At 38.6% G+C, this 14,690-nt stretch overlaps 1 protein-coding gene across 1 annotated transcript in view; it reads left to right on the plus strand.

Annotated features, from left to right (window-relative positions):
• LOC117873033 (disintegrin and metalloproteinase domain-containing protein 18-like) overlaps positions 1 to 14,690 on the plus strand; it is a 46,225-nt gene that overhangs the window by 297 nt on the left and 31,238 nt on the right. Inside the window, exons 2-6 of the mRNA XM_034762014.1 lie at positions 1,645 to 1,709; positions 10,534 to 10,595; positions 11,187 to 11,265; positions 13,612 to 13,688; positions 13,910 to 14,099. Of these exons, the coding sequence (XP_034617905.1) occupies positions 1,645 to 1,709; positions 10,534 to 10,595; positions 11,187 to 11,265; positions 13,612 to 13,688; positions 13,910 to 14,099 (473 nt within the window). The remainder of the gene's footprint in view (positions 1 to 1,644; positions 1,710 to 10,533; positions 10,596 to 11,186; positions 11,266 to 13,611; positions 13,689 to 13,909; positions 14,100 to 14,690) is intronic.

Genomic DNA, 14,690 nt, shown 5'->3' on the forward strand with positions numbered 1-14,690 from the left:
CCTCCCCAGCCCTGTCACTCCTGCGCTGACCCACATCACCTCCCAAGGGAGAGCACCCCCCCCAGCCGCCCCCTGCATTGCCCCCCACTCTCTGCACTGCCCCGTCACCTGCTCCACTGACCCCCACAGCCCCATCACCCCCTGTGCTGACCACCATCAAAGGGAGAGACCACCAGCCCCTTCCAGCTCTGCTCCTCCCTCCGTGCCCTGCCCCTCCAACCCCCTGCACTGACTCCCCGTCCCCACAATGGAGAGACCCCCCTACTCTGATCCCCACAGCTCCCGATCAACTCTTGCATTGCCCCGCATCATCCCCTAAGGAAGAGACCCCCCCAGCACTGACCTCCTCACAGACACCTCCCCAGCCACCCCAAGAGGAAAGATCCCCTCCACAGTCACTGATCCCTGCCTCATAGTCACCTGTTTCACTGCCCCTTCTCACAATCACTCTAAAATGGGAGAGATGCCCCTAGTTACCTCCAACAGGAGAGAATCTCCCCTAATATGAGACTCCCCCACAGTCACCCCCAAGAGAAGAGACCTCCCCAGAGTCACCCCGCAGCTGAGATACACCTGCCCCTTAGTCACCCACTTCACTGACCTCTCCCCACAGCTACCTGTTTCACCAACTCCTTTTACTCCCCCCCCCCCCCCCCCCCCCCATCCTGTGAATCCAGGCGAGATTTCCACCCACTGAGACTGCTAACAAGGAGAGATTCCCCCTCCACAGTCACCTGCTTCACTGAGCCCCTTGCCTAAAAAAGCGCCCCCAAATCCTACACCCTTTGGAGAGGGAAGGTGAGTTGAGTGTGGAGCTAGAGCAGAGTGGGAGTGAGGACTGGAGTTAGTGGAGATTCTTTAACACAGACTGGGAGTTGTGTATTGCATGTTCCTCTCTGACCACCTGTGTGTCTGCTTCTCCCACAATTCTCTCTCACTGTATTCCCTGCCATGCTGGATGACAGCTGATCTGTCTGTAAAACTGCTCTCTTCAAGACTGCTTCTGATGCAGCATTTATATGAAAACTTAACTAATGATAACTAAGGCCATGTGTACATGTACAGCAGTGCAGTGGTAGTGATGCAGCACATCTGGTGAAGATGCTCTATTCTGATGGGAGAGAGCTCTTCTGTCAGCATAAAAAAAACCACCCTTGCAAGCAGAGAAGCTCTCCTCCCACTATAGTGTTGTGCACAGTAGTGTTTATGTCAGTGTAGCTTGTGTTGCTCGGGGGGAAATATTCACACCCGAGTGACAAATTTTGCCCACATAGCCAGTTATGTAGACACAGCCTAAAGCGAGAGGCAGCAGAAGATAGATAGCTGTTTACTGATTTATAGATATACATTTTAAAAGCAAATGCATTTACAAAGTGGATATATTTGAATGTCTCTCTCCCTCACTCATCATTTATCTCTTTAGGCCCTGATCCTACCAAGACTTACACATGTGCTTAATTTTTGTTAAAGTGAAGCATGCATGTAAATCTTTGCAGGCTGATAAATTTCTTGGGGCAGGAACCTATTTATGTCTGTGCTTATACAGCCCCTAGCACAGTGGAGCTTTGAGTCTGATTCAAATATTTAGGTATGTTTGTAATGTTATTACTACATAAAAATAACTGACATATTTCCCTCCTTTAGGTTCTCAATTGTTATTGCACATCACAGCTCCACAGAGGATATCCTCAAATATAACTGGAGATCTGGTACTTGTAGTTAAGGAATACAGTTGTTCCCTATCTATATAATTAGATATTAAATTATATAATAAATATGTGTAAATGGAGGTACAGTGAGAATCTGTTAAAATCCTTTAAATGCTACAATCCTTGTAGCACATTTGTGGCTATAATGTGTAAGGTGTTTCCAGTGAAACATCCTACAGTCCCTCATTGGGCCAATGTGTCTTTGAGAAGGGAGGTATATTTGGCAAAGTTCTTTGGCACTCAAACCAGTAACCTTAAAGTGGAACTACAAATGTTTTATAAAATAATTTGGTTGCTAAATCAATAATAAAACATGTAGACTCAAAACTACAAATAAAAGGGCAAGTTATTATAATCTATTAATAAATACATTTACAATTTAAGGTACCACTCTTGCAAAGACTTAAACGTCTATAACTTTTTGCACATGAGTAGTAAACATTCTAAAACCCATTGAAGTCAACGGGAGTCTCTTCACTGACTTGCTTTAGGTCAGGCTTCAAATGTGCAACTTGGCAGCATAGGCTACATAAGATTTGAAAATAGTTTTTTAAATCTTAAATTTGGGTTTCTGTGTCTTTCCTGTGATGAGTCGCAATACCATCACATGGGGGGGGAGGGATAGCTCAGTGGTTTGAGCATTGGCCTGCTAAACCCAGGGTTGTGAGTTCAATCCTTAAGGGGGCCACTTAGGGATCAAGGGCAAAATCAGTACTTTGTCCTGCTAGTGAAGGCAGGGGGCTGGACTCAATGACCTTTCAGGGTCCCTTCCAGTTCTATGAGATAGGTATATCTCCATATATAAAAACCATAAACATTATAGGGGGTGATACCTGCAGGTAGGGTGGATTTGATTTAAATCACTAGTCAGGAACACTCAATTTAATCATGGATTTCTACATAAAAGTGCATTCTTGTTGGTTGTTATAACCTTAATACATATTCTTCACAACTCAGAGATAGATGTAGGTTTCATTTTTAGAAGGTACACACTATACATTTTTTAAGTGATTTATTTCAAAAACTTTTCAGGTGAGTTTTACAGCTATATCAGAAAAGGAATGATTGTTTGGTTATTTCATTTACCAAAGGTAATTGAAGCAGATATTTATGAAGTGATTGGGAGGTGAACTATCTCCAGTTCAACAGGTTAATCATTAATAATTGGAGGATTTTCTTGCCATTCTGTATTAGGAGAAGAACATCACCAGACAGACATTTAAATTTAAAGCAACAATGTTATATATTCTGGATTTTTTTTCAACAGCGAACATAATATTTTAACAAAACAAGCATACGAATTTAGTTAAACATTCAAGTTTTTTAAAATCAGATTTGTTTTTGTTAAAATTGCTTTAACTAAAATAGTTAAATGAAATATTTGTTTTTAAAAAACAAAAATTAAATTGACTGTCAGCCAGGTCAACATGAGAAACTTAAAATATTGGCTTCTGCAGCTAACTCAGTCGTCTTCACCTTCATTTTCCCGTTTCTTCATAATCTGGAAAAGAAAAACAAGCTTTCCTGCTTTTTCAGGTCCCAAACGATTTCTCAGTTTGGAATGAATTAATCCAAAGGAAGAAAATATTCTTTCTACACCAGCAGAAGAAGCTACTGCTGTTAAAAGTTAGATTATCACTTCAACAGTCTCTGAATCCAAGTACTTAAGTGACTTTCACCAGTTCACTGGTGTGACTTTCTTTAAAACATCATCAGCAAACATATATTTCTTGAATGGTTCACCCTTAGCTCTGAAGTTTATTATAGCTGGCATTATGGAGGGATGATTGCTGGATGTCCATGTTATAGCCAACTCCTTTTCTTCAGCAGTTGAGGTTTGAGCCTAGTACTGAGTATTGAGAATATTTGCAAGAAAATGAGCTGGAGATAGTGTTTGTCCCATTCGTTTTTTTAATGCTTGTAGTTTAACTCTGTCATTGCATATTTCTCTTTTTAAGATTTCACTCAATTCCTTCCAAATTTCAACAGCATCAGCAATAAAACAGCTATTTCCCTGCATTTTGTTCAAGGCTACAGAAATAGGCTTCAAGGTACTCAGCATGTGTTCAACATTTCTCTTAAGCCCAATGTTGAGAACTTTGTCTGTGACAGTGCCATCTATTTTTTCACTATTTTGTTCACAAACTGTCATCAGATTAGGCCAGTTCTTGATATAGTGCTCAAAACAGTCCACTACTGAGTTCCATCGCACGTCTTGTGGGAGAGTTAGGTTGGTTCCTCCCACTTTTTTCAGAGCAGCTGCTGCAAAGTGGTTGTTACGGAAGTAGTTTGCAATTTCAACAACATTAGCCTTTATTTCTGGAACACTGAAGTCTTTGGCTTGGAGGTGCATCAAATGAGCACTGCAACCATACGTTATTAGCTTGGGACTCTCTTCACTCTCTTCTAAATAATTTCTTATCATCTTGGATACATTTGCAGCATTGTCTGTGACCAAGCTGCATACTAGACATTTGATTTTTTTTTTCACAGTTTGTTATAGCTTTTACTGCTACTTCTTGTAAGTATTCTGCTGTGTGTGCATTTCCTGATGTATCAATTGTTTCTGTAAGGAAGACATTCCCTTCTTCTGTTGTCACACAAGCACATACAATAGGATCATTGTGGACATTGCTCCACCTATCAAGACTCAGGTTAATAATTTCATCCTCTAGACCAGAGGTTCCCAAACTTATTTGGCCTACCGCCCCCTTTTCAGAAAAAAAAATTACTCAGTGCCCCCCTGGAAATCTACCTTCTTTAAGTGAACAAACAGAAAGATGCAGTGACAAATTTGCGTTCTTTTATGTATCTATATTTCTACCTATGTCCTACAATATAGTAAAGAAAGATGTTGTAAATAAGACACCTTGAAGCTTGAAATTATAAAATTATTAAAATCAACCATAGTAACATTCGCATTACACACTGAAAATTAAGATAACGAAGGATAATATTAAAATAAAAATTACGAATAACATTAAAAATAATCCTAATGAGAAGGATGAACCTGGTGCACTGCTAACAATTTATTAATGTTCGGCTCTATTTTTGTCAGCAGCATTCTTAAATCCCCGCGATTAGCTATTTGCAGTCGGTTTCTTTTTTTAGTTAACAGATTTGTGACCACACTGAACCCACGTTCCACTAAATATGATGAAGGAAATGCAATTAAAAACTTTTGTACTATAGCCCATAATGCAGGATAAAGTGTAGGTCTCTGCTTTTGCAGCCAGAACTGTTGGTAGCCGTCTTTGAATTTAAATTTCAATTCCTCATTTGTTGTTACTTCTATCAGTTCTTCTTGTAATTTTGGAGATTCTTCTGTGTTTGTACTTGAAAAAGGGTCCAAAACCCAATAGGGTATGTTCATTTTAAGAATATCTTCAAATCGTTGATTGAAGTCAGAATGGAGAGCCTCCAAGTGCTGACAATAGGTAAGCAAGTCTTCATCATGTTTTCCTACTGTTGATAAATTTGGAAACTGGCTGAATTCTTCTCGTCCTAAATTTTGTTTGTACAGAAGAAGTTTTGCCACAAACGCGGAAATAACAGTTTTTGTTTTGATGAAATTCAGCTCATCGCCTTGGAGCTGTAAATTTGTTTAATTAAATTTATTAAACAAGTCTGTCAAATAAGCTATGTCATTTTTGGAATCAATCAAGTTGGCTCGTAAAGCATCATCTTTGTTTTCTAGGAACTCTAGCACTGAGTCAAAGAGTTTATAAAACCGATCCAAACAGGCACCTTTTGATAGCCAACGAACTTCTGTATGAAGCAGCAAGCGATTTGAATTCTTCGTCGTTTTCAATACAAAGTTGTCTAAACAATCTGTCATTCAATGAATTGCTTCTGATTTTGTTGATTGCTTTAATGACATAATGTAATGACCTATGTAGGCGTTCACTCAGATTTTTGGCAACTAAATGTTGACGATGAATGACACAGTGTACAGCAAATACATTCGGAACCGCTTTTTTTAAATATGCAAGAAAACCCCTGTAGCGCCCTATCATCGCTGGAGCACCATCAGTAGCAACTGACAAGATATTACTCAGGAGGATTTCTTTTTCTTTAAAAAAAACTTCCAATGCATGAAATATCGATTCTCCTTTAGTATCAGTTTGCAAATTTTTAGCAAATAATAATTCTTGGCAAATTTTTTCTTCTTTTATGAATCGCATGTATGCTAAAAGTAAGGCTTCATTTCCTGGCAAGTTGACTCATCAAGCTGTATAGAGAACTGGGAAGTTTTTAAATACTCACATAGTGAGTCTTCAACATCTTGAGCCATTTCATCAATTCTTCTTTGCACTGTATTATTGCTCAAAGAAATTTTCTTGGTAATATCAGATGCTGGCTTGTGTAGCATAGTGTGTATTACCTCACTTATAGCCGGTAGAATTAGTTCTTCACCAATAGTATGCGGTTTTCCCAATTTAGCAATCAGTAACGAAATGTTGTAAGAAGCACGCAACCCATCGTCATCTTCTTTGGATGCTATTGAAAAGAGTTTTGCCAATGTCGGCTGTCTCAAAAATTTTTCTTTAAGTGCTTGAAAATAAGATAAATCCTTATCTTTCTTATCAGCATGAATTTTTGTCAAATTTTCTTGTAGTCTTGAAGGCTTCATAGCTTCATTTGATAAAACTTTTTGGCAAATCAGGCACATCGGTAATGTATTGTTTGTAGGCGCCTGAATAAAGCCATAGTTCAAATATTCAATACTATATTGTTTACATTTTTTCTTGGGTTCAGCCATGATATTATCTGTAAAAAAATAAAATTTATGTGTTTATCATAATAGGGGCATAAAATGATCAAGATATATAACAATTTATATAATTGAAAAAGTGCAATTTCTCTTGCCGGAACCAAAATTTTTTGCAATAGTTGTGTTATTAGAATATCGCCCACGACATCAGGTATACAGTGTTTTTTGGGTAAGACGGCAAAAGACAACCAAACTAAAATACTAATGAAACTAATAAACTGGGTTTTGTTCTTTGCTCAGCATTAGATATATGTATTTGATATTAAATTGTCAAATATCAAACTAAATTTATCAAGAAATAATTAATTTAAAAAATAATCAATATGCAATTAAAAATAAAATAGTTTTAATTTAGTTTGACCTTATTTAAATAATTGTTCCTTATTAACACATGCCTTATTTACCAATTAACACAGATGATTCGATAGATATAAATAAATGTTAATAGTTAACAGTTTTTTTACAATTTCATTCCCCTGTTTTCGTTAATATTGTAATAAAAAATATGACAAATATATTGACTGTACACTTCAAATAGTACTGTACCGACACAAGCCTGCTACGATTTTATTATTAGTAAGCACTAGAGACACANTAGTACTGTACCGACACAAGCCTGCTACGATTTTATTATTAGTAAGCACTAGAGACACACAAACGTATGGTAGATATGTAAGAAAATGTATAAAAATACTCAGCTGTAAATTACTGTTTTATTGAAACAACAGTAATACAATTTGCTTTGTATGTGATCCGTAATCCGTAAAGATCGAAGGTATCGAATATGAATAAAAAATTTTAAATACTTATTGCACTATTGTTAACTGCTTTTTACACAATTCAGAAACAATCTAAATTAGATTTCATACATGTCGCCTATTTATAGTATCGTATTGTAAACAAGTCATTACACGCACATATTCCTGCCGATGCATGCTGGACTTCCCGACAATGCGCACGACACGCTCGCCTGCCAACACTTGCTTGTTAAGAGCTGTTGGCGGACTTGACACCTGATCGGTTATAATTTGTGAATCTATTTGGAAAATAAAGTAATCACTACAACTTTAACTCTATGTTACACAACAGATGAAACATGTACGAACGTTTTTTCAAAATTTTCTTATATTCTCTTCTTTCTTTATGCTTCCACCGCCTCCTTATTTTTATTCAACGCCCCCCAATTGCACCCGAGGCTACTACTGTCCCCCTGGATCGTTCCAGCGCCCCCAGGGGGCGGTATCGCCCACTTTGGGAACCTCTGCTCTAGACCTTTTGCAAACTGCTCAATTTCTCTTTATCCAGCAATTTGCCTGCAACATCTGCTCTGTTGGGTGAACTGTATCCTGGTCTTAATGACTGAACCATGTTAATGAAGTGTGGGTTCTCAATCATACGGAAAAGAGAGGTTTTTTTTTCATCAGTTACCTCTTTTTGTAATCTGCTGGTTCTTATCACAAACTTATCTATGGTTGTTTTTAGATGATGGAGATTTTTTTCCTTTTTGCTACAGGTGATATACTGTGGCTATGTGACATATATGATGTGACTGAAACACTATCATTGGCAGATAACTCTGAAACTATAGAAAATGATGGTGATCTTGAAGGTGGACAGTCTTCAGAATCCTGTATGTTGAGGATGGATTCTCCTAAACAAAATAAGTCAATGCAGTTATTTAATTATTATTACCATATTGCTCATTTAGTATTACTCATTGCATTCCCTGACACTCAGTACTACTTTAAAGGTGAAATTGTAAAAGGAAGATCTGCCTATTTCAGCTATTTATTTTTTATCACAACTGCATCTAAAATGATAGTACCATAGAGTAACAACTATATTTTTTGCGCAAACATGAGAATTTAAGAATAGTCCAGAAGGAAGACAGGCAATCCTTAAGAAAGATGTATGAATTAAAAAAGTCTTCAGTCACAACCTGAAGATCCTGCATGTTCAGACATGTTCCTTTCATCATCTTCAACGCGGCTTCCTCCTGAGAAGGAATACTTCTCATGCTGTTGTTTCATTCGGGCAACCAGGCCTTGCATTTCTTTGTTGCACTGTTTGCATTTTGCACGCATGCCTGTCTTATCCACAGGTAGAGGAACTTCATTAAAATATTCCCAAACTGGGTCTCTTATAGGTTATAGGTTTTCCTTTCTAGTGAGAGAATGGTATGGTAGATCTCAAATCAATGAAGGCTACACTCAGAAAGACCTCAAGACTTCTGGAATATGCTGCTCAAACAGTTTCACTTTTGTTTCTACTGTCTGTCCCTCCCGTTTCACATTTATCTCCAGACTTCTTCTCCTTGTCCAGATCTATTCTGCCCCCAACAATCTTCTATTCATTGAACTTTTAGAAACTTTGCACTTTTAGAGAGAGGTAAGGGATTGACTCTGTGTACACAAATTTGCAGAGGGACAATAGGGTTGAGGTCTGTTATTTCTCTATATATTATTTATTTATTTATTTATTTTAAAAAAATTTCTGCTGTTAACAAACAAGTTATCTCTGGAGACACAAATCCACAGTTTGAGAACTGCAACAATAAGCATCTCTGATGCTATCTTCTAAACTGAGCACTGAGTCCCATTGGGTAGATAGAAAGATTAACCTAAATAATCTATACAGAAGCCCCTGGACCCCATAAGATTGGGTCTCTAATTCATGAACTATTGGAACTTATTTACAAAACTCTTCTTAAACATTACATGAATATATTGTCTCATACTATAGAATTAGAATTTATAATCCCTATTCCATGATGAGATGTCTTTGAGCTATCATGTATCCTAATTAAAACTATCTTTAGATAGGTTTTTTCCTCAAAAAGCATTTTATCCAAAAATCCGATTTAAATAAAAAAAATCCAATTTGAAAAAAATAAATAATTGATTTTTATCCACCCTGCCTGGAGGTCAGAGCAGGAGACAGGCTAGAACTCCCACATTCTATTTCTGGCTCTAAATTCTCATTGTATAGTCTGTTTTGGGGCAAGTCATGTCACCTCCATGCTTCAGTTTTTCTATTTGAATTTTTATAAACTGTTACAAGATCCTGGGATGAAAGGTTCTGTTAACATACAACATTTTATTAATAAGAATAGAGAGTGGCAATGAAAACTTATGTTTACATACATGTCTTGGAGATTAAGGGAGGGGCCTTAAATCATGTTATTCTTTAACAATAATCTTCAGTAATTCTCCCCCCAAATTAACAAGAGCAATCAAGTGTTGGTTCACAAAAGTAAGAAGTAGCATCTGATTCTAAAATTATGAATTCCTTTGTGTGACTTCGGAATGATGCTCTTCCGAATTAGGTGAAATGTGTTATTTCTACTTCCATCCTATTTGTCCACTGGCTTAATGGCATGTGTCTGGGTTCTAGATTCATAGAATCAATCACAGAATCATAGAATATCAGGATTGGAAAGGACCTCATAAGTTCATCTAGTCCAACCCCCAGCTCAAAGCAGGACCAATCCCCAACTAAATCATCCCAGCCAGGGCTTTGTCAAGCCTGACCTTAAAAACCTCTAAGGAAGAATTCCAGTGGTCTATAATATTTTCAACAGATTCCCTCACCAGTTGAGGCTATGACGCTTCAGTTCCCATTTTATTCATTGCAACTTCCATCAGCTGGTCACGGTCACTATCACTGGCATTTTTTGCCTTTGCACACATCTACATATCTTGAGATGGAATTGGCTATTAAATTATTTTTCCTGTGTGTTTGACATAAAACATAGACACACATTTTGAACACATGGAATAGTGTATGTCAGTCAAAGGGTGAGTGGTGGATGAGCCTTTTTAGGAAACCACAGACAATCATTCCACAGAGTATTGGAATGATACAGGGCAGTTGTTTTGGTAGCTGTCAAGAGATGTCAAAACTGCACTGATAACCATGTTACTGTCCATCCATTTCCCATTAAGAAACATTTATGGTGCATTTTTAATTTATGTTCATGTTTAATAAATGCAGAATTATGTGCTTTGCAAAATATTGTGTTACTGAATTTTGTCATTCTGGATGGTTTAGGACCAAGTGTCCTATGTCATTACAATAGAAGGGACACCGTATACTCTTCACCTGAAGCAACAGTAAGTGATTGACTTTGTTCCTAATCCTTTGGTTCTTATCTGTTATAAATCAGTCATGTGGCTCACAAAAGGTTCTAATAAGGTTTATCAAATATTGGATAATTTGTCTTCGACTTCCCTTTCTTTTCCAATAATTGGTTATAATTTTCAGTCTGTAACAGTCCAAGCTGATACTTCTCTATCTTCTTTGCTGTAGCCTCAGTTATTCCTAGTATTGTGCACTGACAATAGGAGAATCTAAGATTCTCTAATAGGAAGTATTTTCAGAGATCCATGTATTCTTCAGTTTCAAGACTTAAGCAGAAGTTTGAGAAGCTGACTGGCAAAGAAAGGAAAAGAACTGACAGGAAAAGAACTTGGAATCCTCAGAAGGGTTTGTAGATATGCTGCACATAACTGTCACCCCATCTAACTCAGCAATTTTCTAGTCTGAAAGAAGCGATAAAACATTAAATTGTAACTTAAGAAACAAAACTAAGGGGTAATGCAAATCATTGCACCATGTTGAAAATAGTGTGGGTGCTCTTTAAACTTGCAGGAATGTGTAATCTTTATTTTTTAATTCAAACATTTTTATTCTCTTTTTTATAGACTATTTTTATCTGATGATTTCAGGGTTTATACTTACACCAAAGGGGGGGCTGTTCATTCTGATTTCCCACATATTAAGGTAAGATTTAATTACCGGTACTTTGTTTTGTAGCTTCTTAGCTTTTTCAGAACAGAGTTGCTGTTAGAAATACTCTCTGGGGATTTTACATTTTTTTAAGTATCAGAAAACCTCTCCCTATCTTTAGTTATTTATTGCTGACATTCTACTAATCCTGGCATGAGATTCTTCAAGGAAACATTCTCTATGGAGAATTAACAATAAGATTAATTATTTCAAGTTTATTTTGGTTGGCTAATTAGCAACTTTTTCCAGAAAACGACTAGTTAGACTGAAATGTGCTTACAGTAGTTAACTTGCAGAATGGACATTAAAGGAGCAAACATATCACTTGTGCTTAAACTCATAGGGGAAGGCCAGGACAGGAAAATTGAGGATTTTCTACTGTCCTGTACATTTACCATCGGTAATGTTTAGATCCTCCATCACAAACTGTCCTCCACAGATGCTCTACTCCAGGATTTAGCTGAAGCTGGTGTCACACTAGCTGCCTTTTCTCCTAATGTAATCCGTTGCTTAACTTATTAGAATTTCCTCACACAAGCTAATGTGCTTTTTCTGAAAACAATAGGAGTTGAGGAAGTGCAGCATACTTCCGGATGGGTCCCTTAATTCCTTCTCTCAGAGTGCTTTATTGTGGTCTACAGGGTGGATCTGTGAAAGGATCTCAAGAGGTAGAAAAGTGGGTCACCCGTTGTTCTCCCATTGGGTCATCTCATCTAGATGCATGCCCTTCCCTCACCTCCATTTAATTTTTAAAGCGTATAATCTTTTTCCTTTCTCATCAAGACTCTTTTGTTTACTGGTTTGGCGTCTCTCCAAAGCTTCTTATTCCCCTTCCCTCTCTGTTCTTTCATTCCTACTCTTTTTCTGCCTTTTTTCCATCATTGCTGATTTCACCCTCTTTCCTCTGTTTTCTCTTTTAATGACTATCCATAGGCTCAGACTTCTTCCCTCCCTGTGCCCCACACAGGGAAGGGGTTGCCTCAGGTGTGGGTGAGCATCCCCTTCTGACTCGAGGTAGAGCAGTGGTGGGCAACCTGCAGTCCACTAGCCGCACGCAGCCCGTCAGGGTACTCCGTTGGCGGGCCACAAGACAGTTTGTTTACATTGACCTCCCACAGCTCCCAGTAGCAGTGGTTTGCCGTTCCCAGCTCCGATTGGCTGGGAACGGCGAACCGCAGCCACTTGGAGCTGCGGGCGGCCGTGCCTGCAGACAGTCAATGTAAACAAACTGTCTCGTGACCTGCCAGCGAATTACCCTGATGGGCCGCAGGTTGCCCACCACTGAGGTAGAGTACGATGTTTGGCTGTTCCTTCTGCAAAGTAGAGCAGGAAATAGATGAGAACTGTGAGCAGTTCCAGCAGTTACAGGGCCTTTGCTATGAATACCACTTAGGAATTAGTGCTCAGCTTTTGTCTGAGGGAAGGAAAAGAGAGCCATGCATTGCTTAGCAATATAACAGACAGATGCATGCTGTAGGAGAATCTCAGAGCAAGGGCAAGCCGGGCTTGGCCATTTGCTGCAACCCAGCCTTTGTGATGGGGTGGATCTTGAGAAACCATCTTTCCAAATTTAGAGATCTACCTGGGAGCATAGAGCTTAGGATCTCTAAGGAATTACCTTGAAACTATCACTGCCTCCTCCCTTCTAAGCCATTTTGTATGTCTCTGATAGAAATATAAGAATGAAAAGTGGGGGCCAAGATGCAATCATAAGGGCAAATCCAGTCTTTTCCATACAGATACAGAGTATTCTTGTGCATTGGTACTGGCATTTCTGGTGTGGAAGAGATCAGGTGTGTGGACTTTAGGGGGCTGCATAGGACGGGCTGGGCCCTCTGTGTCACTGAACCCTTCTACATGTGAGCCCCCTATGCATCAGTGCTGAAGGTGGGGAGGAGACCAGGGTGAGTATGAACATGCTGGGGAGTATGCTGGGGAGTCTGTAATGCAGATCTTCCTAACTCCTTTCTCCTATCCTACCGGGGAAATATGTAAAGGCCTTGCATAGACTACTTTAGTCATTAGGATGAAGTATCCTATGCAGAACAGCTGTGGAGCCACTTTTTAGCCTTGGGGAAAGGTTCTTCCTCCCATAGTCCCTCACTCATCTCTCCAGCTCCCTGCCTAGTTACTCTGGCGGGCACTGACCTCAGATTTTGAGTCATAATACTGAGATGTGCTCTACCTCCACACTTCTATTTTTAGATGGTTTCAAGTTCCATACAAGTGTCTGTGGAAGCTCCAAAATGCATAGATGTGGAGATGACCTGGTTGGAGAACTATACTTACTGATAAGCAAACTATTCATTTTTCTTTGATTTTTTAATTTTTTTTATTTAGGATGATTGCTACTACCAAGGGTATATTGCAGGCTTTCCCAATTCACTTGTGACACTCAGCACCTGCTCTGGGCTCAGGTAATGAAATATTTTAATATAACTTTAATATAATTAATTATAATAAAACCTCTAGTAAAATTCAGTATCCCAGATACTTCTGTGCGGTAACAGTTGGAAAATGGTGACTTTTTAATGGTGCCCACTATACATAGTATCTAACATTTAAGGTCTCAAGCTGATGGCAGATTAATTCAGATCATTCTATAATTTTATGTACCCTGCACTGTTTGCTTTTTCAGAGGGCTATTGCAGTTTGAGAATGCTAGCTATGGAATTGAACCCTTGGATTCTTCACCTGGGTTTGAGCACATTATTTATCAAATAAAGAATGAAAACACTCAGAGTCCACTTTTTGCAAACAACTACACTGATATAGGGAGAGAAAAGGTGACAGGAAAGGTGTCTTACAAGCTGCATACAGATATTGAAGTGAGTGCCGCTTTTTCTCATAATGGTAGAGATTATGTCTAACCTGAAAACTAGGGCACAGGAAATTCACTGTGATGGTCTTGAATCTGGATTTAATTTTTAATTATGTCATTGATATGCAGAAACTGGGCATATGAAAGTCATTACTTTGATAAGAAACAATAGTACTGGGAATAAGTTATTCATGAAGAAGTGTGATCCATTAGCCTGAACATGATGCTCTGTGTCATCACGGTATCTGCAGACACAATGTTGCCCAAATTCTATCTCAGTCGGGATGGCTTTAGCCACACATGCACAGCTCAGGCCTCAGGCTTTTGAATGAGGATAACTCCTGTAAATCTCCCTGATTAGAGTCTCCCTGTCAGTATTAAACTGCAGGTCTAATTTTCACTTGCAAATGTAAACAGTCATGCCTTATTTTTGGCTCCCTACTTCTACTTTAAGTACTCACTCTTGATGCCCTTCCACCGTGGCTTGATTAGAGGATGGATTTTCAATCCTGGCCTTCCACAGAAAAAAATCCCTCTCCTAGAACTTCATGTGTAGATCCTGTTTGCTGGGTCAAAGAAGGTATTGAGGACCACAGAG

The sequence above is a fragment of the Trachemys scripta genome, chromosome 2 (genome assembly GCF_013100865.1).
Source record: "Trachemys scripta elegans isolate TJP31775 chromosome 2, CAS_Tse_1.0, whole genome shotgun sequence".
In the NCBI taxonomy this organism is placed as follows: domain Eukaryota; kingdom Metazoa; phylum Chordata; order Testudines; family Emydidae; genus Trachemys; species Trachemys scripta.